The sequence below is a fragment of the Aulonocara sp. 'chitande type north' Nkhata Bay genome, linkage group LG4, assembly GCF_057382095.1.
Source record: "Aulonocara sp. 'chitande type north' Nkhata Bay isolate Kocher_YH1m ecotype deep benthic linkage group LG4, A_spYH_male_GT1.1, whole genome shotgun sequence".
NCBI lineage: Eukaryota > Metazoa > Chordata > Actinopteri > Cichliformes > Cichlidae > Aulonocara > Aulonocara sp. 'chitande type north' Nkhata Bay.
This window is the reverse complement of record NC_141347.1, coordinates 570,588-593,864: the sequence shown is the minus strand read 5'-3', so window position 1 is coordinate 593,864 and position 23,277 is coordinate 570,588. Positions and strand designations below refer to the sequence as shown.

General features: G+C 40.2%; 1 protein-coding gene across 1 annotated transcript; it reads left to right on the top strand.

Moving 5' to 3' along the window:
• The first annotated feature begins 1,711 nt into the window (after positions 1-1,711).
• LOC147331641 (uncharacterized) lies at positions 1,712-6,468 on the top strand. The gene is made up of 6 exons (XM_086287830.1): positions 1,712-1,769; positions 2,524-3,433; positions 3,702-3,798; positions 4,172-4,282; positions 4,731-4,897; positions 5,230-6,468. The coding sequence occupies exons 2-6, from the start codon at positions 2,526-2,528 to the stop codon at positions 6,275-6,277; spliced, it is 2,331 nt and encodes a 776-aa protein (XP_086143956.1). The 5' UTR covers positions 1,712-1,769; positions 2,524-2,525; the 3' UTR covers positions 6,278-6,468.
• The last annotated feature ends 16,809 nt before the right edge of the window (positions 6,469-23,277 follow it).

Genomic DNA, 23,277 nt, shown 5'->3' with positions numbered 1-23,277 from the left:
TCACGTCTCTGCAATCCGCTACTCCTCTTAGCTTCTATTGTGTTTTGCACCCTATATAAATGTCTCCCTTTTGTTTCATTATCCCATGCCATTTGCCATAAGTTCCGACTTTCTGCCCAAACTACACTTTTCCCTTCAGATTTTGACAATGGTAACTGTACATCTATGTCGACTCTTTTGACAGCTGCTTTGGCCAACCTCTCTGCGCTTTCATTACCCAAGATACCCACATGAGCCGGAGTCCACATTATTACTACATGTTTATTTTGGTCAGACAGTCTATGATGAGCAAAAAGAATGTCATACAGAATTTGCTGATGGGTAGTTGTGTAACCCTGTGCAATACTTAATAATGCGGACAATGAATCACTGCATATCAGTACTTTTGAGACCCTGCTGTCCTCCACCCATTCTAGAGCCAGCAGTATGGAAAACAATTCAAATGCATACAGTATACACCCAGACGGGTTGATGTTCTTTTCGCAATCTTGATATTCAACACCGGAATTACCATTGCTACACCAGTTGCTTCTGTCTTAGGATCTTTTGACCCATCTGTATACACCTGTAAAAAGTCACTGTATTTGCTGTCCAATCTGTTATAGAATTTTTGACAAATATCTGTGGTCACTTTCCGCTTTCCAGTGTCCGTTAAAGAGCTGTCCACGACAAGACACTTCAATGTCCATATGGGACGTAAAGGCCACAACACTGTCTGATTAAAGACTTTGTCAGACACTTTAAAAGTTCTTGCACTATCATCTCCAACCCACCCAAAACTATTTTTAAAAACCTTCCCTCTTTCCCAACAAGCCCCCAACACTTTCTTAACAAAACCATGTGGTTTCCTGCCTCCTGTGCTTAAAATCACCCGTGATCTTGTGATATCGCGAGTCTTTAAGGCAACTAACCACTATCGTTAGATTTTATCATGTCATATCAACAAGAATAAATTTAAGAGGTGCTAAGTTGGTAAATTTCATGCAGATCATATATGATTTACAGAGATGGGCAGTAACGCGTTACTTGTAATGCGTTACTGTAATCTGATTACTTTTTTCAAGTAACGAGTAAAGTAAGGGATTACTATTGCAAAATCGGTAATTAGATTACCGTTACCTTCCCGTTGGAACGCTGTGTTACTGCGTTACTAAAACCGTGATTTTTTTGCGAGAATGTCTCATGACAGTGACGTAGGCGAGTGCGCCGTTAGTGACAACAGCTGTGTGCAGATCAACAATGGATCACATATCGATTGTGGGAGAGAGTATGAGCGTGCAGCGTTTAAAGTGTGGACGTACTGACCTTACTTTGAGTTTGATTCCATAAAAAGTGACAAAAACATTAGCGTTCATCGTGCGTGGGAAAAAAAACTTCTTTTTACAGCGAAAAAAACCCCCTAAACTTCCAAGCAAGCACCGAGTGCGCAACGACGTAATGGGAAACTCACAGAGAAAGTCGCGGATTCTTCAACTGACCGCGGCACACCTGCACCAGGGTAAACCTCCGCCTACCCCCGGACGATCTGATTTCCTCGTGTCAGCATTGTTCCCACATCATCATAATTAATGTTGTTCCAGGTTCAACATTGCAAGTGACCAATCACCTTCTTGTGACGTCATTCCTTTGCGACTTCGAAATACCCGCCTTCGAGTATTTCGAAATACAAGTGAAGAAGCGAGAAACCGCCGCCTGTCCGCCGAATTTGAAGTCAAATCGCCTGTCCGCCGAATTTGAAGTCAATTTAGGATACTTTCCTTTAATAAACGGTAAGCATTATACATATGTTCCTCACTTGGCTTGCTGTTTGTTTGCTAGCGATAGGCTACTTGACGACAGCATTAGCTAACCAGTGTTCTCTAGACCAGCGTTCCCCAACTTTTTGGGTGTTTCGTGGCCCGGGGGTTGGGTCAGGCAAAATTGCAGTAGCTTCCCTGATCATTTTACAAACATAAGTGAAGAGAATCTGGACTAAAAGGCCTAGACTTATGGTTGTGTGCTGAATCTATGAATCAAACTATCACCTGGAAACATAATTAACTGGTCCATAGCTGTGAAACTGGACATGAGTTCTTGATTCTATGGAGATTAACAGTAATCCAGAAATTTACAAATTTGTCCCAGGGACATCGCGTAGATGTTGTCCCTGGGACATCGCGTAAATGTTGTCCCTGAGACATCGCGTAAATGTTGTCCCTGGGACATCGCGTAAATGTTGTCCCTGGGACATCGCGTAAATGTTGTCCCTGGGACATCGCGTAAATGTTGTCCCTGGAACATCATGTAGAAGTTGCCCTGGGACATCGTGTAGATGTTGTCCCTGGGACATCATGTTAAAGTTGCCAGAGACATACCATATGAAAGTTTAGCTTCTTTTAGCCCCTGTTTGTTTTATATTATTTTATATATATATTTTTTTTAATATTATATTTAATATTTACATTGTATTGCAAAAACCCCCAAAACAAGTTAAAATGAATTAATGAATATTGACTAATTAAACCTTCGTTATTTTTCCACCAGAAATGGACGACATAATTAGAAGAAGTGTTCTGAATGACGAAAAAAAAAGAACTGGAAAAGACACACAACTTTGTGTGCATGTGTCACAATGCCAGGAGGACCCATTCAGTGTTGTGTTAGAAAAATTGAACTCATTAACCCTTCATGGACATTATAAATGTTTAAATGTTGCCTCAGGTAAAGACAGGAAAAGAGACTATTACAAATTCAACTGCATCAGAGCTGGGAAAAAAAGTCGAAACAGCTACAGAGCAGTGGGCTGTAAGGCCTATGTTTCATTTAAAGTACTCAAATGTTGGAAAGACCACACAGTCATCGTGCAGCGTACATATGATAAGCATGATGGGCATGATCCTTCGGACCCAAAAGACGCACATTTCAACAATATTTCCAGTGATTTGAGGAGGAAGATTGAGGAACTGCTTTCCCTTGGAACTAAGCCAGCCATCATACTAACCGAATGTCATAAATGGGCCAAAGAACATGGACACAGAGATCTTCACAACAGAGAGCATTTTGTCACACCACGTGACATTGACAGTGTTAGAACCTGCATGATGAGGAAGAAGCACTTTAACTGTGGAGACAGTCAAAGTGTACATACCTTACTTAATGGAAAACATCAAGAACATGTTCTCTTCTATCAACCATACACATCTGACCAAGAACTAATGATTGTTTTGCAGACACCTGTAATGAAATCAAACATGGAGAACTATGCAAAACAGTTAGTATTTGTTGACACCACGCACTGCGTTAACCAGTATTCATTTCCCTTATTCACACTTGTTGTAAGAGATGATCATGGGCATGGAGTCCCTGTGGCCTATGCTATTGTCAGCAACGAAAGTCAGAAAACCCTGGAAACTGTTCTTGGAATAGTTTGTGAGCATTTCCCAACTTCCCCGAGGTAAATAATACATTGACAGCTATTAATTTTGAAATAATTCCTTTTCAAAAAAGTTATAACGTGCCAGAATCTAATGCTATAGCTGCAGCATGGGCTGCAAAAAACTTTCCTTTCCAGTTGTTAAAGTTATTCCTATAGGCTGTATGCAGTATTTTATATATCTACTTGTGAGTTGAAATGTTTGATTTGGCATTGAAGTGGTGCTTTGAGATAGCAAAAACATTTTCATACTGTTTAATCTCATTTAGTGTTTTCTTTTTTTCTGTAGAGCATTTATGGTTGACAAAGACTTTGCGGAAATAAATGCTTTGCAGAAGGTTTTTCCAGAGTCAGCTATCCTTCTATGCTGGTACCATGTCTTGCAGGTAAACCACATTGTTTTCTTTTCACGTTGTCTAAGATGCACCTGAAACACATTTTTACAACAGGGTCCTGTTGTTATGATTTGCCTCATTGTGATATTCACCTACTCAGGTTAATGAATATAAAGGGATAAAATGTTGAGTGACTATGTCCATCCATTTAAGACCACAGTGCACTCATCTTCTGGTGGCTGCTTCCCAAAGCTCTTTTTGACATTTAAAAATATGTTTGCCTGGTTGATTTCTGTAATGCACAGGTCCTCTTGTCCAGTGAGTGACAAAGTTATTTTTGGACGTCAGCTTTCTTTTATGCTTTTTGTACAGCTGCTCCTCTGTCTCTCTCTCCAGATTAACTTTTTTTCTCTTACATTCACAGGCTGTTAATCGATGGCTTTCAAAATCAGAGTCCGGGGTCCATGGGCTTTCTAACACCCAAAAGAGAAATGAAATCATTTCTTTCTTTTGTAAGCTGAAAGCTTGCACATCTGTAAGTGTAATTTGTCTATTTCACATTTTGATTTCTTGATTACACTAAGAGCATAATAACTTTCAGTTGCTAAAAAAAGTTACAGAGAGATACAAAATAGATTTTTGAAACAATTTCTAAAACTGGCTTCTTATCTTGCTTATCAAAACAAGTACTTAAGCTGTGCAGAACATCATTGTGTCACCCACTGTGCAGTAGAACTTGTGAGTGGGATTCTTTCACAGACAGATGCTGAAACCAAATATGCTTATAGGTTTAGTGTTCCTCCTTAGCCATTGTAAGGGAAGAAATAATTGCTTCTTAATACAAAAACACGACATATTATTAATAACTTAAAATTCTTAATGTTATTCAATAAAAGGAAAAGGGCTTCAATACATAATATTAAAGATTTCAATAGGTCTGTTAAATGGATTGAAATATATTCTGTTGCATCCAATTCTCTTAGGAGGACGACTTTAAAGCCACATCAGCAGAGTTCTGCCAGACATTTAAGCAATACCCTTTGGTGTGCCAGTATTTTCAGAAGCACTGGGAAGGCATTGGCCACATGTGGTGTGACTACGGCCGTCGCTTCAGTCACGCTCGTTCTGAAACAAACAATGTGATTGAAAGGTATGATTTATTATTTTGACCTCATTCAATTGTATTGCTGAAAAAAAGATATTATGCTTTAATCCAAGAGGCTAAACTGAGTAGGTTCGTCATGTCATTGCCAGAACAGGTTTTAGGCAAATCCTTTAAATTCTAGCAGCGTTTTTTATGTTATCACAACAAAAAACAGAGTAGGTGGATTTGCCTAAATCAGCTAAACCGGCACAGAGCATTCCTTTATAAAAGACGTGTGCAATATGTATTCCAATTTTTAAAAAAATAATACAGTCTTGATTAAAACTTTAAATTCCTTCAATTACAGTTACTAATCATTTCAAATAACTGTTTTTCAGATTTTTCCACCGCCTGAAATACCAGTTTTTATCTGGCTACAAGAATAGGCGTCTGGATGATCTGATTGAAGTGCTCCTAGGGAAGGCCGACGACTACTTCTCAGTCATAAAAACCCTGCAAGATGTGGGCCGCATGAAAAACAGGTTTGCTGACACCTTGTCTCAAGTTTCAGACTCTGCTTCAAGACTGATGGAAAGTGGTTGGGCTCTTAAAATTACAGTCAAGAACAGCCATGGAGTTAATGCATATCAAGTCCCATCTGAGTCAAGAGAAGACATGGTGTATGATGTCTGCCCTGTTGAGTCCTACTGCAACTGTACATATGGCTTACGAGGACTTCTTTGCAAGCATCTAGTGTTACTTGCAAAATTAGCAGAGGCTGACAATGACATCTATCCAAACATGGAAACAGACATTTCTACCTTGGCAAGAATTGCAGTGAAAGAAAGGCATTACTTTGTACACTGTGAGGACTTGAAAGTGATAAAAATGCCAAGTTTGTTTGGAAATCTGTGTTTTTTTGCATCGGCTGAAACACTTCAGTGCACTTGTTGTACGTTCTCTCACTATAACACATGTGCTTGCCTGAAGGTGGCTTGTAGCCATTTTAAACAAATGAAAAACTCTCTGAAAAGTCCTCTATCAACTTTGAATGACACTCCTGTAGTTGAAAGCACAGACAAAAAATGCACAGAAGATGCAGTTGGAAAACTAAATGCTGTTTTAGACACAGTTAAACAGTGGGCATTCATTCCAGAGGGTATTACTGCAATGATAGATGAACTGCATACAAATGTCTTAAAAACAAAACAAGTAGGCAAAAGTATATGCCAGTACGAAATAAAGACGACAGATAATGCACGCAAAATTAGGCCATTGTATTCTAGCAAGAAACGTTCGGCCAGCATCGACATTCCAACAGTCTGTGAAAATGAATGTGAACAGTCGATAACCACTGAAAGAGAGACATCCTCTGGAGAAAATGAAAACCTTTTGGAATACAAAACAAAAAAGAGAAGAGTTAAAGCTAAGTATATGCACAAGTAGACTTTTGTGTGACATTTCAAAGGGACTGCATCCATTACTTCTGTTTATTGAAACCTAAAGCTGAATAGCTGTCTTAACTTTCTGCCAAGGAACAGATGAAAAGAAATTGTTTGGTCTCTCAAGCAGTTGTTATTTATGTGTGTTATTCATTACTTTGGCTTGGTTGCTGTTTTTGATACAAATTCATCTCTGCCCATTGTAATATTTTCATATGTTACTATTTTTATATTGCTATGCATTATAAATAAAGGATTACTTATTACTATTAAAGGTCTGCATTTGTAATTGTTGGTATTATTTATAAAATATGCGCTCTTAAGTTTTTTGCTCCATAAAACGATACCTGTCACTTTTTGGACATAGAGTATCAGCTGTTGAGAATCCTGGCTCATACAAAATAGAAGTAAAAGGTTTCAACATCCAGCCTTTTTATGATTAAATACAAAGTGTAATAACAGAGTTATTGGGGTGTGATTTTGTTAATAGTTAGTCTTAAGTATAAGTTTAATAGTAATGAGTAAGAAAATATAGCCAGAATAATGGAATGAGACTAACACCTGACCTCACACTGAGATTTGGTATGAAGTGGCATGTTTGTGCTAATGCTGACATTGGGGCTCAGAATTCCTCTGTGTGTATATATTTGTGAACGTTAACTTGGCTAATGTCCAAGGGTTTGACTGCTTTCCTGTTGGATTGTATCACAAAGAACAGGGATAAGAGCACCAGTGGCCGTGCACACCCTCATCTCTCTCCTTCACCCGATCATTAGTGTTGGAAACCGGCATTAGCTCAGAGTAGATTAGACTTCAGTATAGTGCAAGTGATTTGATTTTATGATTATTTGATTCAGTTTTTTCTGTGTTCAAGCTCAATTACTTTAATAAAATATGTTGAATTCAAACAAATAAATAAACAAATAAACTGTGGACATTACCCTTTTAAACCTTTCTGAAACAAGACAGGTAAAAACCAGTGTATAAAAGTTTACATAGGTATAAATAGCTCTAACACTTTACTCCAGCCTGGCGTCCACACATGTGGACATCACATTTTGGGTTATTTAGACCAAAATACTAAATCTTGATCAACAAGTGCCTGATATACAGTTATGAGGACATTATACTGCAACTGTTCTATCGAAATTTCAAATTAATGTCCTCATATGTGGCTCTCATTTTTCTCAGAAACAAAAATTAGGTAAAAAAAACAAAACCTGGTAATTCTTTCTTTTTACATTCATCGGGTTCCAATCGGCCCAAATATCAAAGAGAAATTAAAAATGCATGCCATGGAAGATTTCGGGTCTTAGGGGGTTAAAATGACCAGACCCCTCCGGCCTGTTTTCCAGGCCACTAAATTAAACCCAGTCAATTACCAATTGAACAGAATAAAAACCTACGAGGTCCACTAATAGTCCAAAAGTCCAAATCTTTAATAGAAAAGACAGGCAGAACTCAAACAAACAATAATCCAAACGAGGAGCATATATACACACTGGAAAGTAAATAATTATAAGTTATTAAATCAGACTAATTAAATACAGTAAAACTAATAAGGGAAGACGAACACACGGGAAATAAAAATAACAGTGTAAACATACCAAAACTCAAAATAAAACAGGAAAGCTACTACAAACCGAGTGTGACACAATTACATTCATATTGAAACATATGTGATAATTTTCTTTCTTTGTAGCATTTTTAAGATATGTGTTAGAACAGTCATTATGCTGTTTGGATTAGGAACCAATCATTTTTGCCAAATAGTTAACACAAACTTAGAACAACAATGAACAATTTTCAAGATTCTGATTTACAGAACAAACAAAAGTCACAAAAGGTTTCATTATTTAAGAGACAAGATCAAGTTTTTCACACAGGAATGAAATGACAGAATCCAGTGCAGCGGGGCCAAAGGTGTGTGTCAGCAAACTGAAGGTTGAGGAATCAGTCAGTTCATGTTTAAGATTGTGTTGGATTTTGAGAAGAGTCTGTCTGTTATTAGAAAGTAAGATTAACAATGTTACACCAATAACCCAAATAAGATAAGATAAGATAAGATAAGATAACCTTTATTAGTCCCACACGTGGGAAATTACAAATACGGGGAAATGACAAATAATACCAAAAAAGATACAACTTTCATATTGTTTTACTAACTTACTTTGTCATATCAGCACTTGAATGGTCGATGCCTTTACAGACCATGTCTGTTGTGACATCGCAGGCCAATCTTCCGGCAAACCCGAGGGCTAGCTCCCCAGCCTCCTCTTCACTCAGAACACTAAACACTGTTACTTTAGTTTTGGCCTTCTTAGGCCTGTCAAGAATCATTGCGGGCAGTTTGGCTTTACGGCCCTAAAAAAGAAAAAGTGCAAACACCAAAAGAGCAGAGAGAGACACACACACGCGCACAAAGTTAAATGCTTTTGTTTACATGGTGTAATTGTGTATATGTTGCAGCAAATGCACAATTTCCAGCCACATTGTCACTTCATTGATACGAGTAACCCGGATTTATTTCAGGTGACATCAAAATCACGAAATGTATACCTACCCCAATCAAACCTCTGAAAACATGAACTGACATGTTCTCTGCGTTGATTCTGCGCTTGATCTCGTCTTCTGTTATTGTGTAGGTTTTCTTTTTTGAGCTTGGTACAGATAAGCGACCATGCACTCTGTAAACTGTACTAGTTCCTTCTGAATCAGTTTGGAATTCTGTATCTGCATCGATCCTGTCAACATCATCAGCAGCAGCATTATCTGTACTCAAACTTGTGCCGTATACTTCTGCTTCTTTTTCGTTGTCTTCAGTCTGTGTACCTTCATCTCTTTCAGTCTGTGTACCTTCATCTCTGACTGTCAGTCTTCCTATCTCACTGTTACTTGTCGATTTGCTGCAGATATTCTCTCCCTTAGGAACTTTTCCTTTGTCATTCGCTGCCTGATGCTTTCCCTGATGACATTCTTCACTGGCTACTTCTATTGCTCCTCCTGTATAGCCACCCACTATGCTGCACAACTCCTTTCCCTCTGCTGTGCTGCACTGTGCTGTTACATAAAGAAGAATGATATAAACAGCACTATATCAATTTAATTGTGAAGAGAAATCCCCACAATACGACACAGTTATGTCTAAAATAGTTTTGTGTAAAAACTGGATCTTGAAACGTCCACTTTAATTATACAGTCCTGGTGTGCAAAGGCAAAATTACGAAAAAAATTTTCACTTTAAACATTTTTGGACATTGTTTAGTTATATTGTGACTTACTCTCACAGAAGATACAGATGCCACAAACAGACTTTGAACAACGCATGTGCTTGTATGCACCACATTTCTGGCACTGCACCTGTGAATAAAAAAAAAAAAAGAAGAAGAAATAAACAAACAAAAAACAAATGAACAAAGTCCATTAAATAAACAATCTATATGGCTAAGGACATGTCATAGTGTACCCGGTCTTTGGCTGCAATCACACACCAGCACTGACTGCACTTCCTAGTTCGATCTGCAAAATATAATTTGTTTCAGTACAAGTTACATTTTCCAATGTTAGAGAAAAAGAAGGCAGCTAATTTTATCTTTACCTATTGAGGAAAATAAGTAGTGGCAAAGTCGGGACCTGAGCTTTGTGATTTCAGTGTTGTACTCCTCCACTTGTGTTTTACCGTCAATGAGAGATTGGGCAAACTAATAATTGACGAAGAAGAAAAAAAAAAAAAAGAACAAAAAGAATTAGATTAACAAAGAAATGTTTGTTTGTTTTTAAACCGCCCCCCCCCCCAAGAAAAAAAAAAAAACAGAGCAACCAAAGCAAAGCATTACTGCTGAAATGGTTCAATCTACAAAAAAAATTGAGATTTTACCATCCTGCCTCTAAGGCTTTAAAAACTGAATAGGCAAAAATGTAAACATTACTTATATAGGTTAAAGCTATAGTTTTCAGTACCATTATGACATGCACTCCACATGAGTTCCCATCCTGTTGATGTGGGTGGCTCACATGTGACAAGGTCTGTGATGTTTACAGATGTTTTATTTTGAAAGGTCGAACAGGAAACGAAAAAAATGAACAAGTTAGCGCTGCAGACTGTGTTATCGCTGCAAGCCTGAGAATAAAAGAATGGAACTGAGAATTACCGAGGGTGTGATCATTAATGTTTGAGGCATGCAAACATTACAAGGTCCACTCTCCAGCGCAGCCTCTTGCTGAAGCAAATGAGCTGAGAGATCGCAGTTATTACAAATAAAAAGCATATAGAGAAATCAATAACCACGTTCGGTAATGATTTCAATTAAATTAAATATGTTATGTTAAATATGTTAATTAATTACCTCCAGTTTTTCAACACCGCACTTTTTCTGACCTCCGACTCGCCAAATGAATTCATATAGACTATGGTCCTCTTGGGTATGTCACAAAACTGTTTTGTAAAAAGATGGATATGGTAGGCTTGGGCCTTGAGCTTTCCTAATGAGGGACACTGAAAAGTATCATGCACTAGAGAGAGTGCAAAATCTGTGCAACTTACAAACAAGGTCCAGTGGCTGCCGTTTTCCAGACAGGCTCCAATCAATTTCTCATACATCTGAAAGATGTTTTTCTGGAAATAAAAATAATGTGACAAGTATGTTTTTCTGTCAAGAATGACACTGCAAAACTGCAAAAGCTTGTCAGGTGAGACTTGTAATTAATTCTGCAGATACACAAACATATAGAAAGTGTCATTTTTGGTTTACATTAATTAATTTCTATAGTGTGTACAAAACAAATCAAGACCACAGACTCAACACGCACCACTCAATTTTTGGTGTTCTTTATCTGTCATGGTCCTGGGCCATGTTGGCCCAGTATTCTTAGTTTTCTTGCATGTTTGTATTTTGTTCCCTATTTAGGCCATGTTTCCTGAGTTGCCCTGTTGTGTTGTTCCCTAAGTGTTTTCCCTTCGTGGCTTTTACCCCGTGTGCCCCTCTGTGTATCTGTGAGCCCTCGTCTCTCCTTATGTTTTATTCCATGTTTCCCCAGCCCGTTATGTCTGTGTTTTCCCCGTGCTCTCTCTCCTCCTGTCTGAACCTCTGTACTTCCTGTTTGACTCTGCCCGTCTCCCGTCAGTGTTATGTTCACCCCGCCCTGTCTCGTTATGGTTATCTGTGTCAGCTGTGTTCCCCGTGTGTTCCCACTTTCCTCGTTAACCCTCTGTGTATTTCTGTCTGCGTCTCCCTCTGTTCGGCGTTCGCATTCTCCCTCATGCTGTGTGTGGTTCTCCCCGTGTCTTCTGGTATATGTTACAATTAGCTTTTCCCAGTGTAGTTTAGTTTTGTATTGCTTTGGTATCACTGCTTTCGTTTGTCACCTGTCAGCAATAAAGCTGCATTTTGAGTTTATCCCCTGAGTCTGTGAGTTTGCATTTTGGGTCCTCATCCTGCCTGCCACACAGCGACCATGACATTATCAGTTGGCCAAGACAGAAATGTTTTAATCTGTGTGCATTGCTTTTGAACAAGTCTTTACACAGAAAAGGTTTCAGAAAGGTATTTTTCAGGTTCTTCTGACAAGGCTTCAATTTTGGAAAATGCTGTTTGTTTATAGTGGCAACTTATAAACCCTTTGTGATAAGAACATAGTTACCACAGTCCAAGTCATACCTTCAAAAAGTATGCACTTTGTGCTCTTGTGGACCCATCCAAAATTTTTCCAGTGATTTGGCTTGGTATTGGATAAATGTGAGGGAAATTCTATAAAAATAACATAAATACACCTGTTTTCAAATACGTTACAAAAAACGTAAACATGCTATGTCATTATGATCAAACAAGCTTTTCAACATACCTCACACTGCAAATAGATTAGGCCATCTATTACCTTATAAAACAAATAAATAAATACATATAAATAAAAACAGAACTAAGGAATACGATTCATTAAGTAAATTGTACAATAAAGTGTATTTAAAGCAGAATTTAACATTAGTTTTATGACAACATAAAAGGATTTTTATGTCAAGAGGTACCTCATCTGAAATGTTAGTCTGGTCAAACAGGGATTTCAAACTTGAAATACCAATAGAGTTTGGTCCAGCTACTCCCACAAGGTAATCTGTGAGAAAGCATATGCTGTAGTCAACAGATATCATTTTCTTTTTGCATGCTGCAACCATCATCCATTTCAGTCTTCTAGGAGCTTTGTCTGGTTGTAGTTCTTTTTTCTCCTCCTCTCCCCTCATCTATTAATTAAATTGTTTTCTGACCTTCCTAACTGTTTCCGACCTGTCTTCCCAATGTGATGTTTAAGCAATATATGTATGGTCAGAAGGGGGTGAAATTTTCATTGCAGTTGTACGTGTAACATTGCATGTGATAATAAAAGGCTTGATTGGTTGATTATTCAACATGAGTTGACATTTACCTGACATTGTGAAGGAGTCACAGTTTCTGTAAGGGTGTAAGAACATAACATGTGGATTTGTTACACTTCTTTTTCACAAGTTAATAACAATCAATAATTTTCATTCCATTATTTACAAGCTATCACACGATGTCCCAGGGACAACATCTACACGATGTCCCAGGGACAACATTTACACGATGTCCCAGGGACAACATCTACACGATGTCCCAGGGCAACTTCTACATGATGTCCCAGGGACAACATTTACACAATGTCCCAGGGACAACATTTACGCGATGTCCCTGGGACAACATTTACGCGATGTACCAGGACAAATTTGTAAATTTCTGGATTACTGTTAATCTCCATAGAATCAAGAACTCATGTCCAGTTTCACAGCTATGGACCAGTTAATTATGTTTCCAGGTGATAGTTTGATTCATAGATTCAGCACACAATCATAAGTCTAGGCCTTTTAGTCCAGATTCTCTTCACTTATGTTTGTAAAATGATCAGGGAAGCTACTGCAATTTTGCCTGACCCAACCCCCGGGCCACGAAACACCCAAAAAGTTGGGGAACGCTGGTCTAGAGAACACTGGTTAGCTAATGCTGTCGTCAAGTAGCCTATCGCTAGCAAACAAACAGCAAGCCAAGTGAGGAACATATGTATAATGCTTACTGTTGCAGCTTTAAGGCAGGGATGACTCCTGGAGTTGCTTTCTCACTGTATATGCTTTATTTCACAATCCGATCATAACAAAAACATACAGCAGCTCCTCTCCGACTCCTAGCCCTTTGCTGCGGTGGAAAAAGAACCACTCCAAAACCCCTTCAAGGAACATATGTACAAAAGAGTTTTCCTAACACACCAATGGGGCGTTCAATGCCATCTGGTTAATATGAGTACTCTGGCAGAATAACAGTTCAAATGAAAAATATACCAGAACAAACAAGCAACCAAAAAAGAAGTGTGGGGTACCTTTGAACCAATGAACAAAGTATAACCATTTATACTTTTTAACATAACCCGGCCCCGTCGATATGTGTATCTCTCACACTCTCCCCCACTCGAGAAATGTCGTCCCGACATAAATGTACCTTATAATCGACAATCCATAGAGAACAATAGAATGGCATGGACTATGTACCAGGTTACATTACACCCTTTTTTTTTTTTTTAAGTTACCCAAACTACCGTGCACTGTAGTTGTGTATACTCCTGATATAATCAGTTCAGCTTTTTTTTTTTTTTGTCCACAATTCAATCTATCAAATTACCATGCTATTTGTACTCTCCTGTAAAGGCATTAACTTTGTCCACATCTCATCTGAACACTAAGCATCTTCCCTTTACTCATACACATGTTCGGCCTGCAATCCATGTGTCACAATATTTCAATCAACATAGGTACATTTGTTACAATCTGAAATAGGGGTACCAAGTGTAAACATTATATCTTCCCCTTTTACCAAGGTCGCCAGTAACCTTGAATATTCACACATTTGGTGGCCACTATTCTTTCTTCAAGACTTGGTTGTCCAAGTTTACTATAGGTCAAAGTCTGTGGTCTCCTCCTTTCTCTCTTTGGGTATGGACTTGGCTGGTCTGTTTCCAAAGCCTCTTCGACATCAGAGCTGCTGTCCACCTCCCCTGCACCCACAATAGCCACATCCTCTGGTTCCCTATTGTCCATTTTCTCCTCATCAGCTTGGCTGGGGTCCCCCTGGCCATCTCCTGACATGTGAGGAAGCTCATCTGGCTCACCCCCGTCCCTTAGTGGCATAAACTCTGCCGCTGTGGGGTCCAATGTAGGTGAACACTGAGGCTCAGGATAAGGCCAGGTGAAAACCGCATCAGAAAACTCATCTGTGTCCTCCTCCTCCTCACTCCCCACTTGTGTCGGAGTCATGCATGTTTGTTTCCGTTTGTTATAATGTCTTTTCCTTGTTTTAGTACTAGTTACAGTTGCCTCCTTATCTGCTGGGAGTGGAAGAAAATCGCAAGGCAACAACATATTCCTGTGCAAAATCCTTGTCCTGCCTTTACCATTCTCTGGCTCTAACTCAAACACAGGACTGTCCTCTCCCTTTTGTCTTTTAATGATGTAGATGTTGTCTTCCCAATAGGAGCGGATTTTACCTGGCCCACCCCTCTCCACAACATTTCTAACAAGGACACGACTCCCTATTTGAAGTGGTGGACCATGCACACTTTTGTTGTACTGCCTTTTACCTCGGTCAGCTGACTTAGCTGCATTTTTGGAGGCGACAGTGTAAGCTTCAGCCATTCTCCTTCTCCATCTGTCCACATAGTCCTGGTAGGAGCCTGAACTGTCCTCCTGCTCAATGCCAAAGAGAAGGTCAACTGGTAACCGTGGTGACCTACCAAACATTAGGAGAAAAGGAGGGTAGCCAGTGGCCTCATTAACAGTACAATTGTAGGCATGTACAACTTTATGGAGGTGGCTTTTCCAGTCTCTTTTCTGTTCCTCTGTTAGTGTTCTTAACATCGAGAGCAAGGTCCTGTTGAATCTTTCGGTCTGCCCATTTCCTTGTGGGTGATAAGGAGTAGTGTGTGACCCTTTAACACCAGCCAGTTCTTTTAAATGGTGCAATAGTCTATTCTCAAACTCTCGCCCCAAATCGTGGTGTAGTTTTTCTGGAAAACCAAACCTGAGACAATAATCATTGAATAGTTTTTCTGCTACAGTCTTAGCTGTCTTATTTGTAGTTGCGTAGGCCTGAGCGAAGCGGGTGTAGTGGTCCATAACTACAAGTATGTATTCACACCCCCCCTTGCATTGCTCCAGGTGCAAAAAGTCAACTGAAACCAACTGAAATGGATGAGTGGTCTCTATGCTCAACATAGGTGCCCGTGCCTGTCTGTTTGGCTTCCTCTGTTTGAGACACTCACAAACATTACTGACAAAGTGTTCAATGTCTCTTTGCATCTTAGGCCAGAAGAAACGATCCCTAATTAAATTTAGGGTCCTTTCTGATCCCAAGTGGCCCATCTGTTGGTGTAGTTCTTTGAGCACTAGTGGGTGGTAAACTGAGGGGAGAACTAGTTGTTTTTTGTGTCGAGTCTCTCTGAACATAGTTCCATCCTCTCTGATTTTCAGTTTGCTCCACTCTCTAGCCAATGCTTTAAACTCAGTGCTCTCAGTCTTAATTTCCTGTGTGGTGGGCCTTTTGTTTTGCACTACAGACTCGTACATTTTACCTATCACGGGGTCTTGCCGCTGTGCTGCACAGATTTCCTCTCTCGGTATTGGCTGAATCATGTCCAGCAGTTCCTCTGCTTGTGTTTGATGCTGAAGGGTGTGGAAGGAGACAGTGTTAAACATTAGAGCTTCTGTTTGCTGCACTAATATGCCCTGCTGTGAGGCTACAACCACGTCCTGGCTAACCGTCTGTGTACAGCAGTTCATATAGTCCTCAAAATCGAGGGGCATCCTGGATAAAAAATCTGCATCTGCATTTGTTTTTCCTGGCCTGTATTTTATCGTAAAGTTGAAATCTGCGAGCTCAGCCACCCAACGCTGACCTGATGCATTCAACTTTGCTGTCGTTAACACATAGGTGAGTGGATTATTATCTGTATAAACCACAAACGATGGCGCATGCAGCAAATAATCTCTGAAGCGCTCACAGACAGCCCATTTGAGAGCTAAAAACTCCAGTTTGCCAGCATGCATATGGTAATTTTTTTCTGGCGGCGTTAACGTTCTAGATCCATAAGCTATGACTCTTAACTTGCCATTACTGCGCTGGTAGAGCACTGCTCCTAACCCTGCTTGAGAAGCATCAGTATGAAGCACAAATGGTTGGTCTAGATCAGGGTAGCCTAGGATCGGAGGACTGGCCAGTTTATTGACTAAGTAAGACAAAACCTGATGGTGTGACTCTGTCCATTTCACAGGGGCTGATGAAGGCAACTGTCCTTTAGCCTGTTTGTTTTTCTCCTTCCTACTCTTGTTCTGTGTTTTTAAGTCCTGTGGGCTACTTTTAGCATTTGTTTGGGCTGCTAGCAGTTCATACAAAGGTTTGGCGATACGTGAAAAGTCCTGTATATAGGCTCTATAATAAGATAGGAAGCCCAAAATCTGTCTCACTTCCCCCACTGTACTAGGGTGTTTCTCTTTAAGTGACATCACGGAGGCGACTTCTGCTGGATCCATACTATGGCCATCTTTTGACACCACTCTACCCAAAAACCTGACCTTAGGCTTGAACAGTTCACATTTCTTAGCAGTAAGTTTGACCCCATGTCTCTGATACCTTTGTAGCACGGCTCTTACATGCTCAACATGGTCCTCAAAAGATTTACTGTGGACCAAATTGTCATCAAGGTACGGTAGACAGATATCATCACGCAGACCCCAAAGACACTCCTCCATGCTCCTCTGGAACTCTGCTGGGGCGGAGCTGAGTCCAAATGGGATTCTAACCCACTGGTATAAACCCCAGGGGGTGATGAATGCAGTGAGTGGCTGACTGTCTTCGTCTAGGAATCCTTGATGATAAGCCTTTCCCTGGTCTAGTACTGTAAACCAGGAGCTACCAGTAAGGCTGTCCAACATGTCCTGTATCCTGGGAATAGGATGTCTGTCAGGCACCGATTTGCGATTAAGTTCTCGATAATCCACACAAAGTCTGAGGTCACCGGACTTTTTCCTAACACAGACTATCGGTGACGAATAAGGCGACTTGGATTTTGTAACCCACCCCCTATTGATCAAGTCTTGCAGGTAAGCTTTTACTTCCTGATGCAGAGGTTTAGGCACACTATTGTAAGTCTTTTGAACTGGTGTTTGGTCGTTGAGGGTGATGTGCATCCGAAGGCTAGGAATGCAGCCTACATCATTTTCGTCTTTTGCAAAAGCTTTGCATTCCTCCCTAAGCATCATCCTCACCGCCGACTGTTGGCCACTCGTTAGATGGTCTAGAACTACAGGGGGATCCCAAACACCACTTGTCTCACCTGTGGGGGCTAATGGGACTTCGACACCTGCATCGTCTGCTGTTTTAGTTGTTGGAGTTTCTACAGGTTTTAGGGCAGCTGGGTATATTGCTTTTACGCCCTCAATGTGCCCCAGGACCACACGCGGATCTACAGTAATATTATGGCATGTGGTATTTGTGACAGATACTGGGACCATGGCTGAGTTGCCCCTTTTTACTTTAAACAATACTTCCTGCAAATGAAGCCCCTCAGGCAGGCTGGGGTTCAGAACAGGACAAAATAACATTACAGTGTCCTCGTCAGCCTGTATGCGTGTGCGACAGCGAATGGTAGTAGCTTCACTAGGGCCTAAAACAACTTTACTCCGCCCTGTCTTGACTTGGATCTCTTCCGCAGCTGTTCGATGTGTCTCTATCAACTGGATAAAAGTCTTAGCAGATCCGACGTCAATACCAAAAGCACTACTCACAATATTTGCAGCACAGTCACTGTTTTTAACACCCTGTTGTTTAAGTTGCTCGTTGATGATTTCTTCTATAACATTGTATCCAATAATGGGATCCTGAGCTACATTTGGGTCACTAGAGACCAATACGGGCACTAGGAGACTCGAGCTGGTCGTCTCCACCCCCGTCAGTCTAAACTCTACAGGGACCCACCCCATAAATGGTATCTCTGTCTGATTAGCTGCGAGCCCATTTAATGGTTCTGAACCTAAGAGTTCATCTATCCCCCTGATAGTGGTGTGAGGTAAGTGCTCGACTCTCCAGTTCTCATTTATTACGGTAGCCTGTGCACCCGTGTCCCACAATGCGGTGACTGGTACATTGTCAAAGGTGCATCTCACCATTTTTCGTCTACCAATCAGCTTCACTAATTTTTGTCCTTGCTTATCTGATAGAAGGTCAGAATATCCCATGTATGACAACCACCCCTTTTTCTCTCTTTCCCTCAAATGTTGTTCAACTAGCCTCACCGCTTTACATACATGTTTGTGATGGTGCCAGTGTTGTCCCGGACAGGCTTTAGAACAGTAACTGACAGATGAGCAGCCTGCACACCTCTGGAGTGGGGTGCTGACCGACTCTCTCTGGTGGCAGCAACCACAGCGGCGGGACTCCTGATGTGGCGGTGGGGTCACTGCTGGTCCCGTGGCAGTGGCCCTCTGGCGTTTCCCTGCAGCTGAAGTGGAGCTCGGCATCCTCTGGAGATGTGGCCAGGCTGGCCACACTTAAAGCAGTGGGTGCAGTTGTCTCCCTCTCCGTTGCTCTGGCAGGTCCTGCAGCCTTTCTTCCTCCAGGTACCCGCGGCAGCATCTGATGTCCTCTTTGTAGTCTGCGACTTGCCAGCGTTCAGGGAAGCAAGAACCATCTGCCTCACCTCTGCAACCTCGTTCCTCAGCTCTTTCACCAGGTCGTGCATTTCGGGTGGAGGATGATCTTTCTTGTCTTCCTTGGTGGCGGGGATCTGTGAGCTGCTGCGTGGTTCATCCCTAGTATGTAGCTCATTGATTCTTGGTGGTTTTGTATTGTTCCTCTTTAACTTGTTCAGTCTTTCTGTCTCGAGATTGGCAGCTTCATTTAGTTTCTCAATCAGCATTTCATCAGTCACATCCGGGTTGTCAAGAAGGGCTTTAATCTGGAACTTTATGTTGTCATTTTGCAGCCCAGTACCCACTGATCTCAAAAACTTCCTTTTTACCAGGTCCCGACTGTAGTGTTCTGCTTCTTTGTCCTTGGATGCGTACAGGAGGCGATCTTTAAGCTCAATGGCTCTGAATAAAAAGTCTTGAGCTGACTCTTTTGGATCTTGGGAAATATTTATCAGTTTTTGGTACAAATCAGATGTGTCATCTTCTCGGTAATGTCCTTTTAATATTGTCTTTAACTGTGTGAGTGTCAAATCAGTCTTTATTTCAAGCATATCACGCAGTTTGAGACCTGGATTGATGGCTCTTATCACTGCTTCAATAACTTCTGACTCACTGTGGCCTTTGCGGAGTCCATTTTCCATCTGATGCAGCAGGTTGGTATAGGACAGCCGATCGCGCTGCCCTCCCTCACCTATTTGGCCACAGATGCGAAACTCCCTGCGAATTGTCACCTCTGGTACTTTAGAAGACAGCAGGTTCGGGGCAGCGTCCGCCATCTTGAGTTTCTGCCCTATCGCTCTAATTTCTTCCTGCAGCTCGTCATACTTGTCTCTTGCGTCTGAAGGGCGGGAAAAATCACTCTCGGCCGTATTGTCTTTAGCTTTATATTCGCCCAAAAACGATAAAAGTTCTTTCACAAACTGTACAGCATCGTCTGGTGTATAACTGTTTTCCACCTCGTCCAGTTTATGTTCTATAACTTTCATCAGTTGGCGTCTGGAAGTGTCTTTTGTAGGCTCATTTAGCGGTGTAGCAAAGCCTTTCACCTTATAACCCACTTCTATGAGCTGATCACGACTTAGCTGGCAGAGTGTGGCGGTGATCTTATCTCGTCGGGCTTCTATCTCCATTGTGGGTACTCACAAGCTTGTCTTTAGTCCGTCAGATTTCAGGTCCGGTGCTTGGAGAAAGGTTTTTCTTCAGCCGTGCGGTAGCGCTAACGTTAGCCGCTAATGGCGCTAACCAGGCTTCTGCTTCACTCTCGTGCGGGAAGTTCTTCAAACCTTCCTCCTGGCTGGCTCGCCATGATATGTTGCAGCTTTAAGGCAGGGATGACTCCTGGAGTTGCTTTCTCACTGTATATGCTTTATTTCACAATCCGATCATAACAAAAACATACAGCAGCTCCTCTCCGACTCCTAGCCCTTTGCTGCGGTGGAAAAAGAACCACTCCAAAACCCCTTCAAGGAACATATGTACAAAAGAGTTTTCCTAACACACCAATGGGGCGTTCAATGCCATCTGGTTAATATGAGTACTCTGGCAGAATAACAGTTCAAATGAAAAATATACCAGAACAAACAAGCAACCAAAAAAGAAGTGTGGGGTACCTTTGAACCAATGAACAAAGTATAACCATTTATACTTTTTAACATAACCCGGCCCCGTCGATATGTGTATCTCTCACATTACCGTTTATTAAAGGAAAGTATCCTAAATTGACTTCAAATTCGGCGGACAGGCGAATTGACTTCAAATTCGGCGGACAGGCGGCGGTTTTTCGCTTCTTCACTTGTATTTCGAAATAATCGAAGGCGGGTATTTCGAAGTCGCAAAGGAATGACGTCACAAGAAGGTGATTGGTCACTTGCAATGTTGAACCTGGAACAACATTAATTATGATGATGTGGGAACAATGCTGACACGAGGAAATCAGATCGTCCGCCTACCCCCAGTCCTGCTTTACAGGTGAAAATAGAGCAACAGGACCGCTGAGTCTTTGACTTTATTTATTTTCTGCTGTGTTTTACTTGCATCTATTTGAAAGAGTGAGTGTAAACACAAAAAATATTTTATTTTATGTGCTGGAATGTGCAGAAAATAGGTTTAAATGTTAAACTAATTTATTCAAGTCAGAGAATGTTGCATATAATTAAATTTTTGCTTGATGCATAAAGTTAAAAGATTAAAACTGATAAAACAAGTAAAAAATAAAGAGACTTTTCCATTTGATTACATTTTGTATGATGGATTATGTAGAAAAAGTAGAATTGGGCTGAAAGAGCTATCGCTTTATCACCTCTTCAGGTTGTAAATCGTGTTTTTAAAAAGTAACTAAGTAACTAAGTAATTAATTACTTTTGAAAATAAGTAATCAGTAAAGTAACGGGATTACTTTTTGGGGGAAGTAATCAGTAATTAGTTACTGATTACTTTTTTCAAGTAACTTGACCAACACTAATGATTTAATTAAGTTCACCTTGGAAACCTCGGATTTTGTTAGAGACTTGTAAATGCAATAACCATTCAATTTCACTTTTTTGAGTGTACATAACATATTATGACTATACTTTTATGACTATTAAACTTTTGAGTGATAACGCCTGACAAGATTTTGAAAGAGCTGAAAGAAAATGTCATAGTACAAACTGTATAATCACAATAAATAAATAAATAAGAAAGCTATTAAATATATTGGTATCTCAAAATATTTTTGCTTTTGTTTATGTATTTTTTCTACACTAAAACCCTGATAATATGTAATATCGAGGTAAAAGCACCACAGAATACACCCTTAATCTAAGGATCTAAGGTAAAATTAGTTTATCTGAATCCATTAGTTTTAGTTAACAGTATCTAATGCTCTAACAGCTTAGCATTTGCTTACTGATTCAGCAGATACTTCCATCCCATTCATCCTTCCTGAATTTAATGCTGTTATAGGTTTAATCACTTAATAAATGTATTTTTTAGCTATCTACTGCTAACAATGATCCAATGTCAAATTACACTGCAGCAGTGTACTATCCATGGATATAATAGAATGGATGGATGGACAATTTTTAATTGATAGTTTTTCAGTTTTCCTCTAATATTAATGATATCCAGAGTTAGCATTTTTCTTCAGGTCTGTTACAGTTCAACGTGGGAGACTCAAGCGCAGGACTCCAGAATCAGCTGAACACAAGAATTTATTTACAGAGTTCACCAGGTGTATATAAAGGAAGTGCAGGGCAGTGCTATATACAACAATGTGGGGGACGGGGCTCCAGGGAAATCCAAAGGGGGGAAATCTCTCGTTCTCCAACTCTCCACACTCACGACCGCAGTTCCTTTCTCCACACTTGACACAAAGATTCACACAGGGAAGGTTATCCAGGAGGTCTGTAGGCAAGGAAACGAGAATGAGTTACAACTTTCACAATAGACACTTGACTTAGCTTGAGCTGTAGCTTGAGTCTCACTGATTGTTGTCTACCACGATCCAGCAATCGTGGTAGACAACGATCCAGCAAAGACCAGCAGACTCCTCCTGGTTAAATGATTTTCTTTTTTTTGCCTGTTTCTGGGTCTTTTCAATTCAACATACTGTGCTGTTAATTTTAAAAATATGTTATAAAATGTCACGTCATCTCTTCACAGTGAAAAGTCTATGGGTTTTAGATGCCACACAAAAAGGTTAAATATTATATATTGATTAAGTAAGTAATAAAACAACAATAGCAATGTGTCCATGTGACCATAGTTGTGTCTTTTTTTTTTTTATCTCAACTTTAGCTCTAAGCAAGAATCTAGAAACAGCAGTGCTTAAAGTTACCAATGATATTATGATGTAGAGATAAGATAAGATAAGATAACCTTTATTAGTCCCACACGTGGGAAATTTGTTTTGTCACAGCAGGAAGTGGACAGTGCAAAAGTTATGAGGCAAAAATTAGGATACAATAAGAATAAATACAGTACACAACTGTACAGAATAGAATAAAATAAAATACTATATACAGTAGAATAAAATAAAATAAATATACAATAAGATAAAAATAGAATACAAATACAAATGCTATATACAACTGAGTAAAAATACAACGATGACAGAAAGGATTATTGCACTTAGTATTATTGCATATGTATGGATGTGTGTGTTTGATCAGTTAAAGTCTTTATTATGGAGTCTGACAGCAGTGGGGAGGAAAGACCTGCGAAATCTCTCCGTCCCACACCGTGGGTGCCGCAGTCTCCCACTGAAGGAGCTGCTCAGTGCTGTC